At 46.2% G+C, this 27739-nt stretch overlaps 1 protein-coding gene across 1 annotated transcript; it reads left to right on the plus strand.

Moving 5' to 3' along the window:
* SLC13A3 (solute carrier family 13 member 3) lies at window positions 1-26389 on the plus strand. Its single transcript, XM_058850496.1, has 13 exons — window positions 1-158; window positions 9307-9572; window positions 9904-10067; window positions 14522-14588; window positions 15311-15496; window positions 16380-16505; window positions 19048-19143; window positions 20867-20971; window positions 21888-21985; window positions 23207-23319; window positions 23617-23778; window positions 24120-24257; window positions 24842-26389. Exons 1-13 carry the CDS (start codon window positions 48-50, stop codon window positions 25025-25027), a joined length of 1818 nt encoding a protein of 605 aa, XP_058706479.1. The 5' UTR covers window positions 1-47; the 3' UTR covers window positions 25028-26389.
* Window positions 26390-27739: the final 1350 nt, after the last annotated feature.

The following is a 27739-nucleotide window of genomic DNA, read 5'->3' on the forward strand; positions in this document are numbered from 1 at the left end:
GGGGGATAAAGCGGGTGAGCGGCGGTGGATGCGGCGATGGGCGCGGGATGGCGGCGCTGGGGGCGCTGGTGAAGAAGGCGTGGAGCGTGCGGAGGTTCGTGGTGCTGCTGTGCGCTCCGCTGGCGCTGGTGCCCATCCTGCTCAGCCTGCCCCCCAAGGTACCGCGCACGGGAGCCGGGTGGGCGCTGCGGGCTGGGCCACGGGCAGGACAGACTGCGGGGCACCGGCTGCGGCCACGGAGCGGGAGAACAAACTGGAGAGCTGCCTCGGGACACGGACCGAGTGCACGGAGCGGCGTTGTACCCCGGGAGCTGCGGGGACACAGCCGGGGCGCTCCGTGCCGCTCAGCATCCGCAGGATGTGGCTCTGGACAGGGTCACCCTGCTGCCTGCCGGGCAGGGAGGGGACAGCAGAGTGAGGGCTGCACAGCTCCTCACCCCTTTGCCACAAAGTGCGAATGGAGGGGGCATCCCGCCGCCACGTCGGGTTCGTAGGGAAGAAGCGATAGATAACGTGAATTGTGTTTAAGAGTCTTATATAGACATTGGGAGGTGGGAGGATCGTGTGGTTCAGCATCAGCTCAAGCTCAGTGGCAATAATTAGTGCCTTTTACTGGTTCCCAAGTGCCCTGTAGTTCTTATCACTAGTGTCCAAATGGCATCTGGGGAAACTGAGGCACGACCAGCATCACCCAGGGCTGGGCTTGCAGAGCTGGGGTAGAAGTGCCCAGTGCTGAGTGTGCCTGGCATCGCTGGCCCATCCCCTTAGCCCTGGTCCCGGCAGTGGGACTGGGACCTGCAGAGCTGTCCTGCTGTTTGTGCTGCAGGGCTGCGAATGCCGGGGACACCCCAGGGCTGCCCACACCGCCGTGGGTGACTCTCAGGGGGACCTTTGGGGCTGTGGCTGAAAAGGCTTTGCGAGTAAGATAAGCGCTGTTTTGTAAATGTGGAAACTGGTCTCAAGGTTTGTGCTTTAGCATGTGATGAACTACACATAAAGCAATCTGTGGCAAGACTTTGGGGGCTGGAGGATTTTTTTTGGCTGTCCTACATACACAGATTTTGTGCACCAGGAACCTCTGAGCCTCGGGTGGAAGTCCACGGGGCAGTGAAGATACTGTGGAGTTTTGCACTGTTGACTTCAGCACAAGCAGGATTTCACCCTCCTGTTCTGACTCATATCCATTTGAGAATGACTTTTTTTACATCAGAAAATAAGTAATGATCAGTATGTAGTGAATATAGAGTAGTTTAGGTGCTGTAAGGACACAAAGTTGGCACTTAGTTCTGCCTGTTCAGTGCTTGTCAGGTGAAACCTTCCCGTTTAAGATACAAAATGCACCTGTTAAAGTAAAAAACAATACAGATTGACCATTGCTTTATTTAATGACACCATATATTAAAAGAGACAATTCTTTGGATTTAATGTCACTTTTTTTCTCTGTTTTATATTATTGGCTGAGTTATGAATAGGACTGTCAGCCTCATGAGCAGAAAACACATTGCACAACAGGTACTAAATTGCCTTGCGGATTCATAAGTGAATAGTTACATTTCTACATTCATTTTCAATCGCTGAACAAACGACTTCAAGTGTATTTAGTATCATGCTGTTTGACTTGGGCACTTGGTAAAATTGTGGGATAGGATTAGAGAGTGAGGAGATTCACTGTATGCTAAGTGCAAGCTCATGTCTGGTCTGTGCAGGGGTTAGGATTGTGATACAGGGATTTTGTGAGAACAAATCACAGATGAACCCAGTGCTGTGGGAAGGGCCTTGGTCTAGGTGCTCTGTGTGCTGGTAGAAGTGTATAGTGCCATGCGGGGTGTACAAGGACTTGGATGTTCAGGAAAGGGATTTCTGTATGTGGAGAGAACCCAAAATGTGTCTGTAGTATAAAGGTGCTGCTCACATCCACTCGGCTTCTCCAGTGAGCTGGTAGCCCACTCCAGGGTGCAGTCCATGGAGGACTTCATGAACAGGGTGGTCTGATCAATGCTGGTTTATCAAAGAAAATATGGTGTTTGGAAAGTAGAAATGTTTGCAGCTGAGCGGGTGGCAAAGCAGGGATACAACTGTGGTAGTGGAAGGAGACCCTGGCAGAGCTGGCTGCTCACCTTGGGGGTCTGTTCTTCATTCTCCATGGGCTTTAACGCATCAGAGTTGGTAGCAGTGACATGGCTGGTACCTGTACTGGTGCCTGTCAAAACCTGGATGCTCACATGAGTGAACCAATACAACATTTCAAGCAAGTCCAACTGCAGCTTCCCCAAATTCTTCCAGATTTTGGCACTGGGGGGAACCTGTATCTGTTAATTCCTGTATGCAATTGTATCTGTTCATGTTCAGGGGTCAATGATTCATCCAGGGTTTCAACACTAAACTCTCTCACTTGTTCAACAAGAAAAGAAACTTGCTGTTGCATCAACAGGGGATTAAGTTCTGACGTCTGGAGCTTGCCTGACCCCCCGTCTGCAGCCCGAGCTGCTGAGGGGCTGTGGGAGGGGAAGGAGCAGGTTATGCTTTTAACCACAGTGTGAAAACACCAAGGGGGAGGAGCAGGTGAGGGGTCAGCAGGCAGGGGATCAGGGGTGGCAGAGTGTGGAAGTTGTCCTGGCGCGTGATGGCAAAGCATGCCCTGGGCTGCACCGCCCCAGTCAGGCGCTCTGTCCTGACTCAGGGCTCCAGCCCAGCCTCGCGCTCTCCTGGGCAGCCAGGAGCTGCTGCAGGTGTTCAGCAAGAACTCAACTGACTGGGCTGCTGCTGGAGCTACTGGGAGCCTGTCCCAGGCAGGGCATCCAGGGACAGCAGGCTGGGGCAGGAGGAGCTCCTGTGTGATGTGCAGTCACTGTAACAACTGTGATGCTGCTGAGTGCTTGCACATCTGAAACACGAGGGTGTTGGACAAGCTGGAGAACCCTGTGCTCCTGCTGGGATGGTCAGAGTGCTGCCTGGCAGGGTGCAACAGAAACTGGTAGGAGATGAGCTGTGGTGAGGCTCAGCCTCTGCTGGTCTCAGGTTGAGAAATGTGTCTCACAGGCACCTCTGCAGTAATTTGCTGCTCTGCCGATGTTAAAAATCTGTTCTCACATCATGTCAGCATTTATGTTCTCCCTGCTGGGATGCTCAGCAATTTTAATCTCCTAAGGGATTTCTGCCATAAACAGTCACCTCAACTTTGGTTTCAAGGGCAGCATTTCACTTGGATCTGGAGACCAAGGAATCATGACTTAAAGCCGATAGACCACAACAGGATGTGGATTAGTGTGTCCTTTCTGAGTGATACCCTGTGATATGGGTGCAGTGGGTTTTCCAGTGAAACCTACACCTTAGTGACATCCCCCTGGAGACACAAAAGAGAAAAATCATTCATCACGTCTGCTCCTGCTCACTGGTGATGGACTCCAGCATCCACATCTCTTCAAGCTGTGATTAGAGCTCTTGCCAGCTGTCACTCTGCAGTGGTTTTTTCTCCAGATCCCTATGTGAGTCCCTTCACAGAGGGATGGTGATACTGCTGGCACTGCTGCTGATAGCTGCCCTTGTTTTTAACTGATGGCTTCTGTAGGTTGTGGTTGTAGAGAGGGAGGTTTGTGTAAATGGTTTTGTCTATAACCTCCTTTCTCTTAAACAGAGAAATTTCTGCTTTGTGGGTGTGTTTGCTGAGACCTCAGGGTGTGCTCCCCAAGCTGTGTCTGGAACAGTGGCTTGAGTCCATCACGTCAGGCAGCAGAAGGAAATGCTCTGTGTGGAGCCACTTCCCAGGAGGCAGTTCTGTGCACAAGGGTCTGTGTGTCACCTCACGCTCTGGTTACTGCTGAAATGGCTGAATATTTGTCCCGTGAGTGGAAGTGCCTGAGACCCCCCTGCTCGGAGGGCTGTGAATGATTGCAGAGAGCTGGGGCAGGGCAGGAGGGGCTGGAGGAACTGTTCTGCTGGAAGGGGCATGGGGGCACTTTTAATGAGCTGTGCAAAGAGCTTGTTCCAACAGCTTCTAATGAACTCAATGTCTACAGCCTCTTGGCTTGGTAACAGCTGAGGCAGCCAAATCTGCTAAAAGGAGCTCTGAGCAGGCAAATAGGGCCCAGTGCCTTCAGAAAACAGACTTGACTTCCTCGGTGGCCATAGAGCAATTTAAAATTAACTTGGATGTTATGGGTCCTCCTGGTTAGAACAAGGAGACTTTAAGATCTTCCAGAAGAAAAATGACATTGCTTGCACTGGAAAGCAAAGAGCATGAAGGGCGCCCTTGTGGGCAGAGGCGTGATGCAAATGTAGACAAAGGGGATGGGAGTGGGTTGTCCTGCATGCTGGAGGGAGCTGGATCTGGCTGGAGAGCGTAGCAGGAGCATGGACAGGCAGGGAACAGTCTAGAGACCAGTCTTGGCAGGAGAAATAAGTGATTGCAGCCTGATTTTACATTTCATATACAAAGTCCATCTCTGCAGTGTTTGTGCTGTTGATTTGGGAAGGCCAGTTTCACAAAACTGGAAGCAATGGTCAGTTAAAAGATGAGAGCAAGAACTTCAGTGGGGAAAGGGGGATAATTAAAAGTGCAGTGGCTACATTTTGCCACATCCTCTGTGAGCTTCAGTCCAGAGAGAGGGCAAACCTGACAAAGAGCAAGCTGACACTGGGAGGATGTGAAAGCAGCAATACTTGGGCTGGGGGAAAGGGAAATCTTTATTGACAAGAGTCAATATTAATTGGAAAACATGACTGCATATAAAATATGTCTGCCTGATTCCTGCCTGTATCTGCAATGGTTGACTCAATGATGGTAAAGGTCTTTTCCAAACGACTTGTTTTTCTGGTTCTATGAAAAGAGGTGTGGAAGAATTGAGGAAGAAATCCCTGGGAAGGGTTTTGAGGATGATGAATACAAATGTTGTAATCTGTTTCCAGATGGACAGTGCAGAAAAAGCCACATTCAGTGAAGCATTTTTGTACTACAATGAGCAAAGTTCTGTTAGTGCAATCCTGCAGCCTAAGAAATTGACTGATAAGAAATATTTTTACTGTGACAGTAACTAAATGGAAAATTAAAACCTCATACATCTAACCCTGGCTACCTTAAAATCTATATATTCAGACAACTTCCATACAATAATTTTGCAAGCACTGCCTGAAGAGTTTGTTGTGTGCCAATAAGCTGGGAATATTGCTACAAGCCCCAGTACAGATGGAGAGCACCAGGGATGCTGACCACGTGCCAGGCTGATCTGTAGCCTCCCTTGGGAAGTATTAAAAAAAAAAATAAAATCAATCATAATATGATCATAATATGTAATTAGCTCAACACACCTAAAGGACTGGTTACCCACCGCCAAGATGGTTAATTGTGATATTTGTGTGTATGGGATGTGTGAAAGTTGACAGAAGCAGTGAAGAGTCTACCAGGCTGCTATTTGTTGAGTTGATGACTTTTTGCCACACACTCAATTTACCCCCTTTATCTGAGCTTCAGCTGTCTCATTTTAAAACAGAGATTTATTTATTTATTTATCATTTATTTATTGCCAACTACAAAATCCTTCAAGAAGTTTAAATAAAAGTGTTCAATAAGCTTTATGTCATTTTAGCAGAGGAAAATAGGTTCCCTGAAGCTCTTGCAGCTTTGTGGCCCTTTGTTACTGGTCCCTTTCTAGCCACTCTGCAAACAGCCAGCAGGAGCAAAATGACTCCACTGGCAGGGAGGCTGGTAAACAGGGCTTGGGTTGTGTCCAGATTACATAATGCTTGCAGGAGCAGGGTTAGTAGAAATCAGATTCACATATCCATCCTGCTGGAGAACAGGCAGTGAGCACAGTGAGGCTGGCAGCACAGTTACAGCTGTGACATGAGAACACTCAGTGCTTCTTTTCTGCTCCAAGTAGCTCTGTGTATCAGAGCTAGGATGTTTCTTTGTGATAGCAGAGGGATAAAAGGGCTTGAAAAGCTTCAATTCAGCAAAAATCTCTCTTGGTATTGGTATGAAGGTCCTGGAGGAGCCCTGTCTGCCTCTCTTTTACCTGGTTATAGGGTGGTGGGGAGCCTGTGTGGGCTGATAGGGCTGTGATGGCTGTGCAGCATTCTGGGGTTGATGGAGAAAACCCCAAGTTCAGCAGTGCCAAGGCAGGGCTGCTTGGAGAGCAGAGTCTGCCCGGTGGGGAAGCTGTGGGCACTGGGTCTGACGGGGAACAAGGTTCAGCCGAAGATCCTGGTGTCCCTTTCAGGCTGACAGTGGGGACTGGTGGCTGTGCCTGTCCCAGGGCTCCACCTGGGTGAGCCAGCTCGCCTTACCTGACCCACATTCCCTGCCAGAGCCTCCTTTCCCTGGAGCACCTCATCTGCCCTTCCTGGAGACCGCCAGGTCTCCTGCCCACAGGAGACAGCCTCGTGGCTTGGCTTCCTCTGCCACAGCTCAGCAGGTCCCTCAGGGTGGAAAATTCCCGGTGCTTTGAGTGCAGCAAAGACAGGATCTGTGTCTGGAGGGGCAGAGGTCGATCCCGAGGCTCTTGAGCAACAGGAAGAAGAGCTGCTGCAGTCCAGAGCTACAAGTGCTTTCCTGGAAATCATTAAATGGCTATAAAATTAACCTGATCACAAGATCCATTTTAAAGTTCATATGTGCCACCATGACCTTTGATAGAATTCTGGTGAAAAATATGAATACAAAGCTGCAGGGAGATACAAGAAGTAGAAGGAGTCTTGACAAGGATGCAGCCAAGGGATGGAAGGATAAAGATCACGTGGAGGTGACGGTGCCACACAGAGCAGCGAGTTCAGCTCAGCCTGTCCAGGGGAACCCTTGGCCAAATCCCTAAAGGACCATTCTCCTGACATTTGTTAGCACTTATTGTTTGTGTACTAACCAAACATATCAAACACTGGGGACATTAATTCATTAACATTTGCAAAATATCTTGAGATCAAAAAGCTTTCAATTTCATATAGAGTTTAGTTCAATTTTATTGGTGGCTTTTTTTCATTTTGGGAAATGCTTGGTTGAAATTGAAGTTATTGTGGATTGGTCTTGTTCCTTTTTTGTTCAGTGGTAGTCCTGTCTCAAAAACCTTTTCAATATAGGTGCAATTTGTCCCCTTTTAGGGTAGAATAAACTGAATAAACAGCACTACGGCTTTCTTCAAGTGGTTTCCTGTTGATCCATATAGGTTTCAAAAATTCGGGGAAGCCTTTCACACAGCAGCTCTTTCTGCCTTGTTTTGGTTTTGCCCCTTGGCTTTTGATCTTGCAGTGAAGAGGAGTTATTAGATTGATGCTGTGTCTCATTGCAGTGTTTTCCAGAACATTTTCCATACACTGGAGAATAAATATCCATTACTTATAATTAGTTTTCTAAATTGTACATCATCTATTTTTCTAATTTTATTAAGTCAATTAAAGCCTTCACTGATATGCTCTTGTATAATTGTTAAATATTTTCAGTTGCTCTACTTCTGTAAGAGCCAAAGTGTCTTTATTTTGAAGTTGATTTTGGTGCAACTTTCCTTGCAGTGAAATGAAGACTATTTACCCTGTGGGAGAAAAAAATTATCCATATGGCCTCTGGAAATCAAATGGAAAAGAGAGGAAAGCTATTATTTGGTATATAAAAAGAACAATAGTAAAGAGGAATTATCAGTTGGCACAGGAATGAAATCACCAATCTAGTGGCAAACACTTTAAAACGTGATTCTTTATTTTTGTAAAGTTTAGCACCGCCAGGTTTGCTGCTCTGGTCCTGCTGGTTTGGGGGAAGTGGAGCACAGCGAGCCCATGAGAGCTGCCAGGTGCCACGGCTGAGCTGAGCTGGAGGGTTTTGCTTCACACACTCTCATATGTAATTTTATTGGCATCTAAAATTAGGTCTGAAAGTGATCTTTAAATCCAGATCTTGGGCACTTCATATGAGGCATTGACACTGCTACAATTAATGTATGAAAAAAAATATCAGTTACACTCAGTTCTGCTGTGTTCATGTTTTCACATACTCTGAAGTGCTGGAGCCTTGCTAGCAGGACCCTTTGTGAATGCAAAGCCTGGGTGCTAAAAGTAAATCAGAAATTCTATCATTTTGTCCACCTTTCAAACCCTCACATGCAGATGTAGTGAGCAATAAATCCATGTTGGTTCTGACCTCACTCAGCCCAGGCCTGCAGCAGATTGCTCGCAGGTGAGCAGGCAGATGGTGACTGTGCTGTACCTGCTCTGGTGCCTGGCTGAACCCTCAAATGATGTGGCTGAGACCACATTATCCCCAAAATGGAGCTCCCCACAGTCCCCCAGCCCACGCTGTTCCCAGCCTTGGCAGGGAGCAGAGCCATCATCTCCCTCTCAGAAGCCCAGACTTGGTCCAGGGGAGGAAGGTCCCAGCAGAGGGACAGAGGTGCCTTTGAGTAGCAATTCAACCTGCTCAACAAGCTGGAAAAGTGATAAAATAAATAGTTCTGTGGCTTCCAAGTGATTCTCAGCAGTTATTTATAGTGCTGTGGGCACCCTGCCTGTGCTTGCTGACAATATCCCTGTTCAGCCCTGCTGTGACCGAGCCCAGCTCCGCTCTGGGCTCTCCCATCCTGGGCTTGGGGCCGCTCTCCCGACTTCCTTCCATTGCTCATTATTTTGGCCGTGGCTGTCGTGACAAATGGCTTTGGTCTAGTCTGTGCCTCCTGGGTGGATGGATGAATTCACGCTGCGGCGTGGGGGCCCTGGGTCTCTGCCAGCCTTGGCCAAGGCTGGGGTGATGCCGGGCGATGCCTGCCCGCAGGAAGTGCTGTGACACCGGGGTGCTTGATTTACTGATTTCCGTAGGGGCTGCGATGAGTTGCCATGGAATGAGTTCTCACAAGTCTCTTGGGACTCTGGTCCAAAAGAAGAAACCTTACTGTGTGCTGCCTATTGTAAATGAGTGGAACATACATCTCCCAAGGCTGGTTTTGCATAGCTGTGCAGAGCGTGGTCTGTGGAAGTTGGAAGGAAAGCACAAACATTAAATGGGTCAGACACCTGAGCGTGTTAGCAGCAATGCCAGCCCTAATTCAACCTTGTGGGACAGTTCCTGATCTCCAAAGGTTCCCTGGTTGACACATGCAAGCCTGCAGAATGTGAGAAGATCAGGCAATCAAGGAAGATTTTGGCTTTGCTGTGGTCTCATATCAGTCCTGAACCCCTTACACAAAGTAGGGGGGAAGATATTGTACTCGATGGAAATTATTTGAGAAAAGTACTGTATCCTTAAGGGAATAACTGAAGCATTTTGCTTCTCTAAGTGTCTCCAAGTGACAAGATGTAATGCCACATCTCACTTTTCCTCTCCTCCTTTTGCAGGAAGGAAGATGTCTCTATGTGATCCTGCTGATGGCCCTGTACTGGTGCACGGAGGCACTGCCCTTGGCTGTGACAGCTCTGCTGCCCATCGTCCTCTTTCCCTTCCTGGGGATCCTCCCATCTAACAAAGTTTGCCCACAATACTTCTTAGACACCAATTTCCTCTTCCTCAGTGGTTTAATCATGGCCTCGGCCATTGAGGAGTGGAATTTACACCGCAGGATTGCTCTCCGGGTCCTCATGTTGGTGGGAGTCCAGCCAGCCAGGTGACTATGGGAGCAGGGGCTCTCTGTGGGGGATGTGAGCTGCAGGTGCTTGGGAAGAGGCTCTGCTGTGCTGCTCCTACAGTGGGGCTGTCCACACCCCCTTTTCTCCAGCTTGCTGTGTTTGTTCAGCTGTTTGCCCCTGGGCCAGGGGAGCACAGGGAGAATCGTTTGGTTCAGCCCCATCCTTGTGCTCTATCCAGTTTCAGGAGGGTCATGGAAATCCTTTTTGGTATTGGTTTTGTTATCTCTGTGCATGAGCTTTTCCTCTTAATGTGTTAGAGAACTTGCCAAACTGAAGGAATTCAGCTTTTCCTTTTTTTCTCTCTTCCAGACTAATCTTAGGGATGATGTTGACGACGTCTTTCCTGTCCATGTGGTTAAGTAATACTGCCTCCACTGCTATGATGCTTCCAATAGCAAATGCAATTTTAAAAAGCCTCTTTGGGGAGAAAGACACATCTAAGGATATGAACAGGGAAAATGAAGAAAACCAAGGTAATTGAGACAGGGCAGTAGTATAAGCCAGCTGAGGTCTGCCCTGCTGCTCTCAAATCTGCCCACATTTATTGACTTCACTGGCACAAATACCATGTTCCTTAGCTTGCAGCTCGATTTCAGGGCTGGTCCCACTTTACTGCACACTTTATTCCCATGGTGGAAGAATACTGGCAGAAAGCTCCCTTTTATCCTGCCCCTTCCTCATGTCATGCAGGATGCAATGCTTATGAGTGGCCTGGAAAACCAAAAAGCGGCGATGCCCAGCCAACCTGCTCCATAAACCTGCTGCTGGCACGGGTTACAGTCCAGCTCTGTGGCACAGTGGTGGTGGGATTGTAGGGATGCTGTGGGGATACTGGAGCCAGGGAGGTCTGTAGGTAGGGCAGGTGATGAGTGCTGTGTGATGGGGCAGGGAGGGCAGGTTGTGGCACACAGAGCTGTTGTGTGCTTGGGACGTGTGTGTTCTCCTTGTTTTCCTGTTTGTTCACCCATGAAACTGGAGCTGGAGCTGGAGGAGAAGGCAAGGACTCAAGGAAAGGCTGGCAGGTTAAATGTCTATCTATAAAGGGCTTTGTGGGTTTTTTTGCATCTCGATGCTGCTGTTTGGTGTTGTTCCTGAGCAGGTTGAGGATAGCTCAGGGGAATGTGGCCAGGTAAGGCCTTTCTTCAGCCCTCTCCTCACAATGCCAGAACTTTGGGCTTCTGGCAGACAGTGATGAGAAACAGCAAACCAGAAATGACATCCTGCTATTGCTGATTGCTGGAGCAGTAGTCAAAGCTTCTTCTTCTGCTGCTGCTTTTTCTTGCACTAATTAGCAATTCATCTGCCTCTGTGATTTAAAAGCAATGGCTTCTTCATTCCTGCTGGGTCCTAAGGCAGGTAAAAGAGTTCCCAAAAGAAGGCTCAAACATGTGCACACTCTAATAAAGATATAATTAATCATTCATCATTGATGTTTAGCAATCATGAGATATTTGCACTCCAGGTTGCTTTATCAGGTTTGCTTTATGAATTTTTGACTGTTCACATCTATTAAAATCAATCCCACTGATTTCCTTGCTGTAATTTCCTGTGCTGTGTTTTGTCTGTCTGCTTTTAACCTTTTAGTCCCCAGCCTCTGACCATGTAGTTGTGGCTGTAAATACAGTAGAATTTGGGAACACATTAAAGGAGGATTCCCCCCATTGTCCTAGACACTGTTAGGCTAAGCAGAGAATTAATATCCTTGATTCACAACACCTGCAGTTCTAAGAGAAACCAGAAAAGACAAGGGAGGGGCATGCAGGTAGAAGAATGAATAAAGTGATGCTTTGCAAATATCATGTGATGGTGTGATGATGTTTTTTGTTTTTTGGGATTTTTTTTGAGACAAAGGCTTTTAAAAGTTATTTATGGTACAAGTGAAGGAGGAATCACTCGTAAAATGTACATTTTGTACATCAAAATGCATATTTTCATGTAGACTTTTTATTTGAACTTTAGTGTCCCAAGGTAGACTCATCCTTCTCTGTAATCTTTCTGAATGGATGAGCAAAGCTGAGTTCCTTGAAGGAAGCACTAAACCTGAAGTGGGTCAAAAGTGATCAATCTAATGTTACACTTAGGAGTGGAGATGTGCAGATGAAAAAAGGTATACTCATTTCATAGTTTATTAAATGTTTATGTTCTGTCTGAATTGTGATCTGTCCTCCAAAAAAGACAGATTCATTTGTGAAGAGAGCTGTATGTGGGAGAAAACTTGTACAATGGCACGTGAAAAAATCCGTTTGCCAATTGACTTGGCTTCATAACACTGTGGTAGAGTCCACGAGGCTAAAAATATTTGGGTGGTTAAAAATAACGAGTCAAACTATAATAAAGAATATGTGACATTGCAAAGCATTTGACATACAGCAGTAAGTCCCAACAAGTACAAAACCACTTTTGTGTAGGACTCTGCTTACACACACAGTGCCTGAATTTAAGTGATCTCTGATCACTTGGTGACACTTTTTTCCTGATGAATCTCAAGCTTTCGATCACTTGTGTCCATGCTCAGCCGTGTGGGCAGCACGTTCTAGATCAGCAAATGTTTACATCCTTGTGTCACTGACAGCTAAAACTGGGTGTAATAATTTGTTCATTTTCACATGCTTGGCATCTGATGCAGGAGAACAGGTAGTGAGGTTGTGAAGCTGAAGTCTCAGCTGCTTCTGGTGGATCAAAGCAGGGTTATAAATTTAACAGCAACAGACATTTTTCAGCTTGTAGAACTTTCCTTTTGGAGGTGGGCCCTGCAATTCTGTCTGACATCTCCAGCAATAGCTGTGTGACAAGCTGGAAACTGCTGTACCAGTGAGCCTGACCTCTCTCCTGCTTCTGCCCACTAACCCACCACTGGCAATATTTCATTTCTCTTAGCACCTTAAATATCTCCTGGTAAAAATCACAAGAAAATATTTCCATTATTTTTTTCCTTCATAGAGGATATTCTTCAAACTCAAGATAAACTGCATTCAGTGCTTGGGGTGTAACTGAGTCACAGACCTGGAAATTATGTCTCTAAAGGGGTAGCTGGGAAATGTGCATTTTTGGACACTGCTGCCTGGTTTGACTGCCCAGTCCTAGGCAGTACTGGCAGGGTATGTCCACAACACTGCTGCCTGCATCCTTCAGTGGGTGGAAATAGTACTTTTCAGGTCTTCTCAACCTTTTAGAAAGAGTAAAAATGTCATTAAAGCAAAAATTATCTAGGAAAAGCATTTCTGCCTCTAAGGTATATGAGGTATTTTGGTGAAATGGCCACAGAATTCTCATACTGCTCTATGAGAGGTGTGTACAGCTGGGTCCAAACTCTGTTATCTTTGGCCTTTTCTGACTTATTGACTGGTAACAGTTTTCAATTCCTTTTTTACAAGTTTTGTAGGAAAAGCTCTGCAGTATGCCTGGCTTTCCTTTGCATGGTTACTTTTGCAATCCTTCCTTGAAAGATAACTCACAGATGGTCCTGCCCAGATGGGCTGGTAGTCTGAGCTTAGCAGGGGAAAAAAATTTAAAAATGTTGAGGTAGAATGAAATGTTTTTGCAGATCCAGGACTGGGCTTCAGTGGGACAGAAGTGTAAGAGTCTTTGGGCTAAATCCATTGAAAGATCAACAGTCAACCATGGGTTAATGTTCATCCTTCTAATTACATCTCTTCATCATGGCAAGGTTGGGATGAAAGCTCAGCATGTGTGTGTCCAAGCCAATTAACTCCAATTCAGTAAATTAGCGATGTGTAAAACATGACATCGTAAAAATCCTCGGTTCACTGAGCTGCAATGAGCGCGGTGTCTTTGGTGCACACGTGAGTGAGTCCAGAGACTTTGACCACTGGCATCTCTCCATGCTTCAGATCTCTAGGTCATGTTGGGTGGAAGGGGAATGGGTTTTGGGCTAAGAAGGGGTTCAGGGAAATTTGGGGGTTGCTTGGGTGGCAGCACCAGGAATTGCACTCTGTATGTAGCTGTCTGCAGAGTACAGGGAAGTGCAGGCACACAAACCTCTGCACCCAAAACCACGCAGAGAGGTCAAGGAAAGGCAGCAGAGCCAGCAAGGGTGGGGAAGGATCACCTGGGCTGAAGGTGGATAAAAGTCACAAGTGCTCCAGTCCCATGTGGAACATGGGAAATGGGGTTTGGTAGCACATCTCCCAACCTCAGGAGGTCAAGCCATGACCACAAATGCCACGAGCCTTAATGCCAGGTCTGGTAACAGAGAGTGATTGTATTGCATTTCCATTTTTTGATTTCTGAGTTTGGTGTGGTCAAGTGGTGTGCAGCTCCCAGCTGACTGCGACTGGCTGCTCAGCCTGCAGGGTCTGTCATTTGTGGAGAGGATGATGATGGGCTTGGAACAGTCCTTGCTGTCAGGAAGGCCTGGTACAAAACCTAATCCCCAAATGTATCTCACTCTTGTCTTTAAAGAAGGAATTACAGCCTTATGGTGACTGCACTAGATGTATGCAGGGTGTAAAATTCTCACCCCATGGGAATGAAGCTCAGTGACAGGGGACTCTTTCTTACAGACACAACAAGGTCCAACAGGGTTTCTTCCTATGGATCACTTCTGGTTAATCCCCCCCCCCAACCAAAGAAAACCCACCCCAAACCCATGACTCTGTAAGGGATGCCCTGGAAGTCCTGGCTGTGTTAGAAGATCCCAAAGGCCAACCTGTGGCAAAAGGTGTCAAGTGCCTGGGTGTTGGAGGAGAAGCTGGGTGCTGTGGTGGGGCTGGAGCAGTGGCAGGAGGAGGTGGCTCCTTCATCCCCGCCAGGTGCTCCTGACCCCATCCCCTTGGTGTGAGCTCACCTTTCATTTGCACAGCCCTTCCTCTAAAATGGTAGTTGTTTCCTCTGTCCCTCTGTCTGGTTCAAGGAGAATTTTCTAGATGCTTTGAACTGTTTTAAAGTCCTCATCTTTCTTTTTCAGCATCTTTACAACAGAATAAACTTTACACTGTACCAACTGAGATGCAGTTTCTGGCAAGTACTGAGGAGTAAGTTAACTATAAAGTTTATATTAGAGAGTTGAGAGAGAATTATTCCCTGAGCTAGACCAAGTGTTAGGAATTTGAAATTCAATCATTGCAATGTTTTGATTATACCGAATATCCCGGTCACTAGCAGCCTGATGATAAAAACCCTCCTCTGTGTGTCCACCATCCCTCTGCATGTCCAAATCATTACAGAGGTTTTTTTTCAGTCACTCTGAAATCATAGCCAGAAGTGTTTCCTGCTGGGGATTTGTGCCTTGGTTTTCTCAGGAGCATTAAATGTGTGAAGCCAATGATGTAAAACCCCCCAAGATTTACACATGGGTGAAGGTCCTGCTTTCATAACAAGGATGGAGAGGAAGCATCTTTTCAGGAACAGATGTCTCTTTCCTCAAATCTATTAAATTTGGGTTCTTTTTCCTTTTGGCAGTCCTGTGGACTTTATGCTCAGTGTTAAAAGCTACTGAGGGGCTGGGCAAGGCACAGGCACCCCCAGCTCCTATGGATGGGTCTGAAGGTGCTCTGTCCCCTGCAAGGCTGACAGTCAGGTGTGGCACTTTGCCAAGCAGACCCCTCTGCAGCACTGAGCTGATAAGGTGTCCTTGGGCACACTGGTAGCTTGGATTTCTAAGAACTGGGAATTCACCTTCTGTCAAGGCTCTGAAGTGGTTGCACTGTGTTTAAACCAGGGCTTTCACCGGATTCTCTTTTGGACTATTTTAAAGCAAAGATCTGGCGGAGGAGAAGGAGCTTTCCAGTGATGTTCTCTCAGACTTAAAGAAGGAGGAGGAATACAAAACAAACATATGGAAAGGTTTCCTCATCTCAATCCCATATGCAGCCAGCATTGGAGGTACAGCAACACTGACAGGAACTGCACCAAACCTCATCCTTCTGGGACAGCTGAAGAGGTATGGGAGGATGTCCTGGGGATCCCTGTAAATCCTGCAAGACAGAGACACGTTCTTCATCCCTGTAGGAAATTCCTTTCTGTGCTGAGTGCTGGTTTGGAAAATTCATGCCCTTCCAGAACGTTTTGGGAAATGGAAGCAGGGTGTGCACTTAGACTTTAATAAGCAGGTTTCCAGTGTAGCCAGGCAGGCTGTCAGCCAAACTGGAGCATGTGTGCTTCACCTCACTGATGCTTTTAATCCCATTGAATTTAATGGGACCTGACTCCACGCCTACAATTAACCTGGTAACTGTTTTGATGAAGCAGACTGTGTAGTGCTTTGTGAGCAATTATAGCTACTGCTGTATGGGAGAAAGAAAAATAATGAACCCACTACTTCTGGGCTGTTTTCTTAGTCATAAAGGATTCCTCCTATGTGCATAGGAGCAGAAATTTGTGCCAGCCCAGGTGCCTACAGGTATTTCCTACTTTTGCTGAACTCTATAAGAAGTACATATGGCCTGTCTTGGGCACTGCAGCATCCTGTGAGGTTCATGTCCAGACTCTCCAACCATTTCTGTAGCAGGAATTAATCCTGAGTTTTCGGGAGTGTCTTTGTATTTGGCCATCTGGAGAGAGATTTCCAGATCTTTCCTTGCAGGCTTGCACAGCTGGGCTGGCTGAGATGGGGGCGGCTGGGTGTCCTGGGAGTTGTCCCAGCACAACGCTCCTCACTTTTCCATATGTGCAGATAACTCCCAAGGCATGCACAGGGCTAGTTTTTAAATGCACATGGGCAGGTTTGTGGGATATTTCATTGCTGATTTCAGATGCTTGTTTACCCATGGATGGAAGGGTTGCTTTCCCATCTTGCATTAACTTGATTTTTCCCATTTGCTTAGTTATTTTCCAGAATGTGATGTGGTGAACTTTGGTTCTTGGTTTATGTTTGCATTTCCTTTAATGCTGATTTTTCTTCTCATGGGATGGCTATGGATCTCCATCCTGTATGGAGGAATTAACCTGAGGTATGTTGATATTCACTACACATATATGTAGTCTGGTTATATTAGCATTATTAAATATGTGTTCATCATGCTTCTCATCCTAAATCTACTGATATCACCCAAGATCATCTCCTGGAAAGTGGGGGAATTTACAACTAACTCTAGTGGGCCCATCCCATAACAGGTCATCTAGTTTTAAAAAGTTGATAATAATAGGAAGGTTTTAAAGATATCTCATAGTCACATGTACTTTATCCAACTGAAATATGTGTGCAGAGTATGTATTATATCCATTCAGTTAAATGTATAATTTTTAAAGGCTTCTCAGCCAAGATGCTGTTTTACTGCCTGCTTTGGCCTGTGGAGGGTAAATGGCAGATTTTTAATGACAGAAGGAAAAGCAGGATCCAGCTTTGAAGACTGTGATAAAATCTTAGCTCCCCATAAAAGAGACAGGATTTCTTCTCGGGGCAAAAACCTGGGTTTGGAACAGATTACTTCACAACAGGGCTTAATTTTACAACAACGTGTTAATCTGTAACTGAGAATAACATGTTTTTCCGGTAAATCTTTGCTGGACACATGCAACCCCTTAGTGTGCACAGCCTAAAGCGATTGCAGCACTGCTCTGCTGCTCATGTGGAGACCTTCTTCCCCCTCCACGCTCTCACAAGTGATAGTAACAAAGCCAGAGTCTTGCTTCCTCCAGGGACCATGCAGAATTTGTAATATTTAGAAAAGTCTTTAATTGTTGTTTTGACTTTAAAATGCAAATGTGGGGAGAGGGGAAAAAAAGAGAACAGGTGTCCAAATATTTACACTGTCTCAGGCATAGGGGAAAAAAAAGATCAATGGGAAAGTTTTAATGCTGAAGGCTTGTCCTTAACTTGTGGGTTGAGGAGGAGAGCGGAGGCTCTGCCTGCTGCTTGGCCAGCTCCCGCTGCTGAGAGCTGTGCTGCTCACTCCGTGTGCCAGGGCTCGTGTGGAGCCTGTTCCGTGCTCCATGGTGGCCACGGCCCCTCAGGGCTCGTGTGGAGCCTGTTCTGTGCTCCATGGTGGCCCCAGCCCCTCAGGGCTCGTGTGGAGCCTGTTCCGTGCTCCATGGTGGCCCCAGCCCCTCAGGGCTCGTGTGGAGCCTGTTCCGTGCTCCATGGTGGCCACAGCCCCTCAGGGCTCGTGTGGAGCCTGTTCTGTGCTCCATGGTGGCCACAGCTCCTCAGGGCTCGTGTGGAGCCTGTTCCGTGCTCCATGGTGGCCACAGCCCCTCAGGGCTCGTGTGGAGCCTGTTCCATCCTCCATGGTGGCCACAGCCCCTCAGGTGAGGGGAGAGGCCGAAGGCAGAGGAACGTGGGGCTCTGTGTTTGCTTTGGCTCGGGTCCCGCGCAAGGCCCGGCCGCTCTGGGCCTGCTGGGCCAGCGCGGATACCACAATTCCCCCGTGGTGAGGAGGAGAAACTCTCGTGTCTTGCAAAGCTTCTCAAGTGCAGCCAAGGCTCCCCAGGAGCCTGTTGGGATGCTTGGGCTGTCACTGCCTGGGGACAATGGCTACACTTTCTCTGGGGGCAGCTCCTTGGTGTCTGCAGCAGGGCACAGGGCACTTCGGCTTTGCCTGGATCCAAAGGGCATTAAAAGGCTGAGGTATGAGCTGTTAATAACACCTCCCAAAAACCAAGAAATTAGAGGGCCAGGAACTTGAAGTGCAGGAGCTTCTGAGTAATCAACCATTCATCTATATAGAACATCCATCCATATTCCTTTATAACAATAAATGAATTAAGGAAGGGCAGGGACCACAGGGATGGACAAATGTGTCTGATACAGAAATTTGGGGTTGTAGGTTTAATTAAGGTCACAGTGTTAGAAACCAGGTTCAGTGTCATGGGATGTGATGGGAGATGAAGTGCAAGATATGAATATATCATTTGTATGCACATGCTACAAAGGAGCAAACTGTGTGCAGTCAGTGCAGCCAGGCTAAGAGGCTTAGCCAAGAGCACATTAACATTCCCGGCCACTTAGAAATTCCTCACATTTTTGTTAATCCTCAGCAGCATCCTGGGATCACCCAGGAAATTACAAGTGACTTGAAAAATGAAGGGGCAGATTCATTTTCTGTGTCACCCTATTCCTAGTCGTTCTGCCCAAGTAGGTAACTTGCTTGGAAGGAAGACAAGGAAATCCTGCAATGTTGGGACTTTAATTTGGCAATCACAGCCCTTGCTGGAGGAAACAGCTGAGAATATAAATGAGAGGAAACTTCCTCACCTCTGCAGGGTCTCCTTTGTATGAATGCAGAGGCAAAGGATATATAAAATAAAGCCTTATTATATAAAATAAAGCCTTATTACCTTTATCTCAGCAGAAATTTTTGTTGTTGGTCTTCATAATCTGAAGGTAACACCAATTGAGCTGCCAGAGATGTGCAGCTCTTTGAACCTGGAAGAGCTGGAGAAGGACACCAAGTCCTGCATGTGCTGTGTAGAAAATGCATTATTTCCTATGTGTCAGTAAGGTCAGAGGCACGTAAAAAATGCATGTAAAAATGTAATTGTGTTTCTTGGCAGGGGCTGGAAAACAAAAAAGTCAAATATAAGAGTGGATGCAGAAGCCCGAGCCAAGGAGGTGATAAAGGAAGACTATCAGAAACTGGGTCCAACAAAGTGAGTTGTCAAGTTGGGATAAAAATGAGAAAGAAATTAAGTGGGTTTGGAAATATCCTGTTTTAAGAGTGGAGGACTGTGGGGAACGGAGATTTTTAAAGAAAAGCATACCTATATTCCTGCTCAGTCTGTTTGTAACCTGCTGAACTTTGCTTTTTGCACTCTCCAGCCTTCTCACCTTTGCTAGCATGAATAATTGCAAATAGCAGCTTGCACTCAAATCTTCTGAAGAACAACATTCCTGTTATAGAGGGAATTCATGCTGGGTTGTTTAATTACTCTTCATGATTTTTCTAGTCCAGGAGCAAACCCAGTTCTGTGTGTGCTAGGTGCTAACCAACATAGGCTGGATTTCAAATGTTTGTGCCTATCTGTCCTGCAAAGCAGGAGGTATTTGCTGAGAAGGCTGGAGAATCATATTATGGATATGAATCATATGGATTGTGGATATACTTTAAGAAATCTTAAAGCTTAGAGAAAATATGCAGAAAGAAGTTAGATCCATGCCATGGAACACATTATTTCTTCTGAATAATTCCTTCAACTATGCTAGTCAAGCAAGGAAAGTAAAAGCTGGTACAAACTGCAGTGATGGGGATTATATTTTGGAGTAAGGCACCAGCAGAAAGAAACATGAGTTTTAGACTTCTGAGAAATGCCAAAAACAGGAGGAAGCAGGAAAAGCTGAGTATCTCCAGAAATCCAACCCTTCATATGTCCAACCATCCACTTATATTCTGGGCAACCAAGACTACTGAAGATTGTTGAAACTGTAGGGTTTATCTTTAAATGGTCTGTGCTTCCCCATCTGTAAAATAATATTTTCATACTCAGGGCAGTGCTGTGGATACCCAGCGATGTTTGTGTCGTGCTATTGACATTGTAATTATTTCTGTTGTGTGGAACATGGAGTGGTTCTTCAAAGACAGCTCTCTGTGCCTGTGTTGTAAATGAAAGAAATTGGTTTATTTATTCCATTCAGTACATTATCAAGCAGCCTGCAAAATGTCTCTGAAAGAATCAAAGTCCCACTTTGAGATCTAGGAGTGGGAAAGTCCATTAAGCTGAGCTCTACCAATTTGATTAGCAGCCCCATAACTAAAAATCAGCTCAAGCAGCCTCTTCCCAAGGGCTTATATGCCCTTGCTTGTGCTCAGAGAGATTTTAAATAGAATTTTGAGGCATCATCTTCAACTTTGGTTAAACCTTAACCCCACTAGATACTTAGTGAATGATACTGCCTTTTACCCTGCTGTTTGTCATGTGTCTAAGGGACAGCCTTTAGATTTTGACCTTGGAGGAATTTGTTCCTGCTGTCTCATGTATGATTTGAATCTCAATCATCCTTTTGTATTGTTGGAGCTGCAGTGCCACCATCCCTGGCTGGTGTCCTGGAGGGACATGGTCAGAGGAATGACCATGAGGAACTGCTTGGCCTTTCCTCTGTGCCACACCCAGAGGGTCAATTTTTCATCCAGCTGTTGTGACATTCCTGATCTCCATCCTGCCTCTCCTTAATGTCTTCCAATATGAGAGTATTGCTGGCAAACACCAGTATTTGCAAATAGATTTACAATCTGTTCCAGTGTTTCACTGTAGCTGTTTTTAGAAAATCAGCCTCACTTCTCAGCCAAGATGCTTCAGTGGGAGCTGGATACTTGTCCTAGCCTGGATTCACCACTTTAGCACATCAGCATTTTAACCTCATTTCTTTTCATTTCAGGTTTGCAGAACAGGCAATTTTCTTCTTCTTCTGCATGTTTGCAATCATGCTGTTCTCCAGGGATCCCAAATTCATTCCAGGTTGGGCAAGCTTGTTTGCACCAGGGTAAGACTTTATTTTCATTCTTCTCTGCCATTTTGCAGTAACATTTCCAAGTCATTGACATTCCTGAGTTTCTGATTGTGTTGCTTAACACCATTACTCAGGTTTCCTGGAATAAATTAAATGAGCATCAAGTAGCAGAGCCAACTTTGCTTTTTCTCTCTCCTAGAGGAGATTCATAAAACTAGTGGGAAGTTGTGGTGTGTCTGTTTGAGGCCATCCCTAGGATTTAAAGTTGGGAATGCTGTTTATATATTTAGAATGAAATACTGAGTTCTTTAGGCAATCCACTGATTTCACTGGGGTCTGAAGACTGAAGAGAGATGGCAGGAGTTGATTCCAAGGGCTATCCTATCCTATCTCCTATCAGAGAGGGTGTTGTTATTTCTTAAAAGAAGAGGCTTTCATAGTTTTGTGGGTTTTTTCAAACAAAATCTTAGTTTGATAAATATTTCCTTAATATAACAAAGTGGTTATAGACCTGTCCCTCATCAATTAATAACTTCTTAAATCTAACACATGCTTAAGCTTTTTTTCTGGATGGAGCCTGCCCTTCACCTGAGAGTTTGAGCATTTTGTAAAGAGCTCATATAAATAAGATGGTTTGGGCTCTGTCTCTCTTCCTCCCTGCAGTAGGCTGAGGAAACTTGTCTTTATAACTCTGCAATCAGAAAACCAGAACATCAGCATGGGGGGGATTAGATCTTGGTTTTTATTTTTGTAGGGCAGCTTTTCTGGGGGGTTCGCAGCCCATGGTAGAAATGTAGCTCACCAGGGAATTAAAAAATAACTGTGAAAAACGAGCATTGTTCAAACCTGATGGAAACTTGTAATCTTCTTTGGTAAATCCCTGCTCTCATAAACGTTGTAATTCTACAGGCTTGTGCTTCTTACAAGTGTTTCTGCTGCTTTTGGACAGGTTTATCTCAGACGCAGTTACAGGAATCACCATTGTGATTATACTGTTCTTCTTCCCTTCACAAAAACCTTCCTTCAGGTGGTGGTTTGACTTGAAAGGTGAGTAGGAGACCCCTCCAGGCGGGGACTCTGTGCTTGCCTGTGTCCTGGCAGGGCAGGCATGGGGCCAGAAGCAATGCTGTCCCTGCTGGGAGCTGCAGCAGTGGCACTGCCTGTGTGGGGCAGCTCCAAGGTGCCATTTCATCCTAGAGAGGTTTTTTCCAGCAGAGGCTCAGCAGTCACTGCCCTGCTGCTAATGGCAGGAATGATTCAGCTGCTGGTGTAGCTGTCAGGGTTGATGTCATGGTGGGATGAAGTGACCTGAAATGGGTGTTCATTTACCATAGCAGACCTGATGGTGGAACAGAGGTTTGGTGTCTAACTTCCCAACAGCTCCTGTCCTTCAAGGGGAGCATGGGCCTCTGAGAGGGCAGAGCTGGGCTAGTTGTCCATTCTCAGATATAGGTGCTCTTCCTCAGTTTCTAGAATAATTTAGAATTTGAACTCCTAGAGCTCAAGCTCTCCAGCAGGTTTTGAAGTCTTGGGTCAGACCTGTTAAGTAGCAATGAAATACAGATTTTAATTCATAAACTGCTTGGAATAAGAGATGATCTGAATGTGGAGAAGTAGCTGATGAAGGCCCTTTGTGGATGATGGAGCATTGCCTGGGGTCTGTGGGAACAAAATAGCATCTGCTCTGAGTCATGCACATTTGTTGTGTTGTACATACACAGGAAGATGTTTAATCAGGCCTCCTGTGGATAAAATATGTGCCCTTTTTCAACAGAAAATTTCAGTCCCTTTAGTGCATCCTTTCATACAACAGAGCTCACTTTATCACGTATTAAGAAATGGCTTTTAAGGGAGATGAGCTCTCTGCTGTAAAACTCACTGGCTGTTGAATGAGAAATAGAAATTTAATAAATTGTTGTAATTCAAATGGCAGAAAATTTCCTCCTTCTGTGGACCCCGATCTGTCGGAGAAAATGTTTATGTCTGTTACAGTTAGAAAATTAACCCAATATTAAATATTAAATCAAGAAAGCCTCAAAGAAAACTTTATTGCCATAATTTTTATTTTTTTTTAAATTTTTTATCTGATACTAAGTTAAATGTTCCTTTAGATGGCTAAATGAAGACACTCCTTGTGTGTATTTGATCAGCAGCCCATGGTCAGTGAGCTTCAGCACTGCTGTCAGACTCATGCTATCATTCAGTCAGGTGATGACTGATGCTCCTCCTCGGGTGGGTGTTTGACTCAGGCCTTTCCTCTTTGTCCAGCACCAAACACAGAGACCCAGCCCTTGCTGACTTGGAGGAAGGCCCAGGAGACGGTGCCCTGGAACATCATCCTGCTGCTTGGAGGGGGCTTTGCCATGGCCAAGGGCTGCGAGGTGAGGCCACAGCAGATGCCACGTGCCATCATCCTGCCTAGCAGGGCTGGATTTTATCAGGGTGTCACTTGGCATTCTCATTTGGCTTTGGAAAACTTGTATCAATGGAGTCACCACACTCAAAGGACATATTTCTCAACTCTAAGTGACAACAAGACACGGCACATAACTAATGAGGCTACAACTCCTTGCAAGCTGCTTGCTGTGAGACACCCTGAGGACAAGTTCTAGGAGAGGACCAGTTCCCCTGCAGGGATGCAGGAGGATGACTCCTGTTTTTACTCTCCCCTTCTGCAGGAGTCTGGCTTGTCTGTATGGATAGGAGGCCGTCTGCATCCCTTGGAGGGTGTGCCACCTCCCGTGGCTGTCATCCTCATCACGGTTGTCATCGCCTTGTTCACGGAGTTTGCCAGCAACACTGCCACTATTATCATCTTTCTGCCTGTCTTGGCAGAGCTGGTAAGGTCATCCCATGGCAAGACCAGCTCGTCCTCTGCCCCCTCCTTGCCCTGCCCTGTGGGTGGGCAGGTTTGTGTTGGGTCTGTGCTGGGACAGGCACTGGGTAATCTTCCTGCTCCTGGGCTTCAGGCTCTTAGAAAACTTTGGGAGCAACAAGCCCTGTAGCATAATGTGGGCACTGAGGGATAATAATCCTTCAGACTTTGTTGTGAGAGATGTGATTATTTATCACAGAGTGTGGAATAAAGCTGTGCCCAGTGCACTAGGTATTTGCACCCTTTGATTCATCTGTTGGCAGTTCAAATCTCCAAGGTCCAATTTCTTCTCTTCTGGTTTTCCAGGCCATTCGTCTGAAAGTAAATCCCCTCTATTTAATGATACCAGGAACTATAGGATGCTCCTATGCATTCATGTTACCAGTCTCAACACCTCCCAACTCAATTGCATTTTCCTCTGGACATTTGATGGTCAAGGATATGGTAAGTTCCTTTAGATCATAAAAGGATGAAAACAATCAACCTGAGTGTTTAAAGAAGGGAATTTTCTGTATTGTTTGTCTACAATAAGTAGTAAAATGAGAAGACAGAAGTCTGATACTGTTCTCAACAGTGTTTGAAGGAACAGGATGGAAGGAGCTTGTATGAAGTTGAAATTTGGAGCCACCGTGGCTCCAAATGGTGATAAAAGTGGACTTGAATGTGGACAGCATCTCCCAGCCCCTTGTCCTGTTCCTCTAGAATCAGCAGCTCAACTTTCATAGGTTTCTGGATGCAGGAAAACTTCCCCAGCTCAGTGAAATAAAGCTTATGGGTAAAATTAGGCTTAGTTGCAGTTCCTGCTCACATTCCTGAGGCTAAACAGATGTTAATGTTTTTGATGGATCAAAGCTTGGTAAGCAGCTGCAGAATGGCCTTTGTGGCTTTAAGCCTGCTTAAAATGTTGCTAATATTAACAGCAATTAAGCCTTCCATTTTTATAATGTTTGCATTCAAATAGCTTCGTGCTTCACATGCTGTAGATGTCCAGTCTAAACTCAACAGCTGTCTTTGTATTTCTTTTGTAGGCAAGAACTGGGTTGCTCATGAATCTTATGGGAGTTCTGCTTCTTAGCTTGGCTATGAACACATGGGCCAAGAGCATCTTCCAGCTGGGGACCTTCCCTGCATGGGCCAACATCCATGCAGAAAATGCCACCTCACTTGTGACAGCTGTAGAAAATGTCACTTTAAGTGCACTAAATAAAATATGAACAAAGCCACCCCCGGGGAAGGACTCACTCACTTAGGACTGGGGCACTGGAATCGTCAGAGTTTGCACAGGAGGAAAAGCCACGTGGCCGCTCACACTGTGTGGGACCTTCTGGTTTAATTTTATTTTTAGAAATTCTGGTCAGTGTCACAACATCCATTTGTTATTTTCTCTGGAGATCTTTCCCCACCTTTTGCAGGTACAAATCCGACTCTCCCAGAGTCCTTCTGTCACAGGTGGTTGTTAACTGGACAACCTGTAAGCATGGAGCATCTTTGGGTAGATGCCTGTCCCCCCATGAGAGCTGATGAGCCTTGCTGCTCTAGCTTCTGATACCCTACCTCGTTTTGGAAAGCAGCCCTGGCAACAGGGCAGAGGCAACTGGATTATTTATGTGCAAGCCAATGTGAGTGAGTGTATCAGAACCTGGCCGGGGAGAAGGTGGCGTGGCCAGGTGCTTCTGGCAGGGTGTAAGGCTGGGGTCTCATTGCCATCTCATGAGTAATTCTCTCTTGGAGGATGAAGATATTTCTTCAGGTTTGTGTGTGAAGGGATGACTCGGGAGATGTGTTGGTAGGACTCAGTGCATTGCTCCATGCTTTGGAAACTGGAAGGCCACAGTTTGTTTCCAAACATGTTCAGTGTTTTGAAAACCTGGGACAGCGATTGCTGCCTGGTTCTGAGTACACGGATGGGGGTTTGGAACCAAATTAATTTCTGACTTAACTTTGGACATCGGTGGTGTTTCACCGTTGGTAACTGTGGCCAGTCTTAGGTTTGTGAGATTGACTCACTCACAAATGACCTGCTGAGTCACAGGTCAGTGGACAAGTTGCATTGGAATACTATTGACATTTCTTAAAAATAGGCTTTGATTCTTAACGTCTTTTTTAATCAGATTGCTTGGGTACTTTCAATGAAAGCATTGCAAATTGACTGTGATTTTAATCACCATTTTATCAGATAATTTTTATTTTATTTTCTGTAAGAATATAAAATATTAAACTGAAATCATCAGTCATTGAAATAGATGATTGAATGATAGAGATCTCATTCTTGTTTTATGGAAGGTGAGTGACTGGATCCCTGTGCTGGGACCAGTTTCTCTGACAATGTGAATTGGGGAGCTGAGAAGATGAACTGGCCCAGGGTAGGGATCCAGTGTATTCCCCTGCTCCTATGCTGCTGCTAACCCCCAGGGCGAGGTGGGAGGGCTGGCAGGGAGATGTTCACCAGCCACAGCTGCTGCTGCAGGGGTTACCCTATGGGAGTAGCCTTGGGGTGATGTGGCAGGTGGGAACTCGAGGGGGTTGAACCCAAATTGCCAAAACCAATTAAATGTGGAACTTTGACCAATCAAGTTTTTAAAAAAAAATTCCTTAATGTTCAAACAAAATCCTTAATGACTGTGGAAAACTTAAAATAAAGCACGTTGGTTAGCACATCACATGGTCCTGTTTGCTCTGTAGTTTGAGGGGAGAAAAGCAAAGCCTGAGCGTGCCCCTGCTCCAGCTTCATCCCTGATTTGGGCAGTGGCTCCCCAGGAGGAGCAGAAGGGCAGTGCAGTCCTGTTAAGCAGAGGAGCAATGGGAAAACCCCTTGGCCCAGCATCTCAGGGCTGCTCTGCTAAAGAGCTTTGGAGCTTAACCCAAATCCCTGCTCTGCTTGGCTGTGCTGGGTTTGGGCACTGCCGTTCTGCTTGGGTGCTCCTCATCATGCCTTAGCAAAGATGGGCTGAATGGGAAGGGAAAATTGCTCCCTGCAGTTTGCTTTCTCAGCCAGCTCTCTGTGAGCAGCATGGGATTGCTGTCCTGGGCCAGGGAACAGGGAACAGGGAACAGGGAACAGGGAACAGGGAACAGGGAACAGGCTGTGCCCGCAGGAAGGAGCCCCACGGTCCCACTGCTCTGAGCCACTGCTGCTGCTGCAGGGCATCCTCATCAGCCACTGGGACAGAGCTGCCTCTGTCCCTGCAGCCTGGAGGACAGGCAGCAAGAGCTTTGGGATCATCCAGTTCCAAAGGGTAACATCCAGTCCGGCTCCCCTGTAGATGCTGGGGATGGAGGTTTGTTCATGCTCTCAGCTCTGACTTGGTGCATCCTCGGTGATCAAATCCAGGATGGTTTTCCTTGGGCTTGAAAGAGCTGAGACCACAGAGTTTGTGTAGAAGTCTCCAAAAATCACTTCCAGTGTCCTGGCATGCCTGTGGCACTGTCTATCCAGGGATCAGGAAGAATTTCACAAATGCAGCCAGGGCAGGGTTGTGATCTCTGTGACAACATGAGAAACTGAGGCAGAGAGGGGACCAGTGACTTACCCAAGTCACAATGAGGCCTTGGCACACCTGGGAAAGGTGTAAGAAGCACCTGGACCCTAAACCTCTCTAGTCTAAGACCTGCTCTGTCAGCAGCCCCTGTATTTCCCAGGGCTCCCCAGAGGATCTGATTTATCTAATTCTGCTCTTTTTATACCCAGGCATCTGTGAGACTAGGACTAGTCTGGCATGCTTGAGTTTTAATTAAATTTTGAAGCAGAGATTTTAAGATTTAGTATTTCTGGGGTTCAAAGGTGAACAGGCCTGCATGAATAATTTCTGATTCTATTTGCTGCTGCTAGTACTAAGATTTGCCAAAAGCAGCTTTTAATGGCAAGTCAACCCCATTAGTTTTGAAGGGTCTGTGATATGTGTAGAGATATGAAAATTCCCAGGAAA

This window comes from Poecile atricapillus, chromosome 15 (assembly GCF_030490865.1).
Source record: "Poecile atricapillus isolate bPoeAtr1 chromosome 15, bPoeAtr1.hap1, whole genome shotgun sequence".
Lineage (NCBI taxonomy): Eukaryota > Metazoa > Chordata > Aves > Passeriformes > Paridae > Poecile > Poecile atricapillus.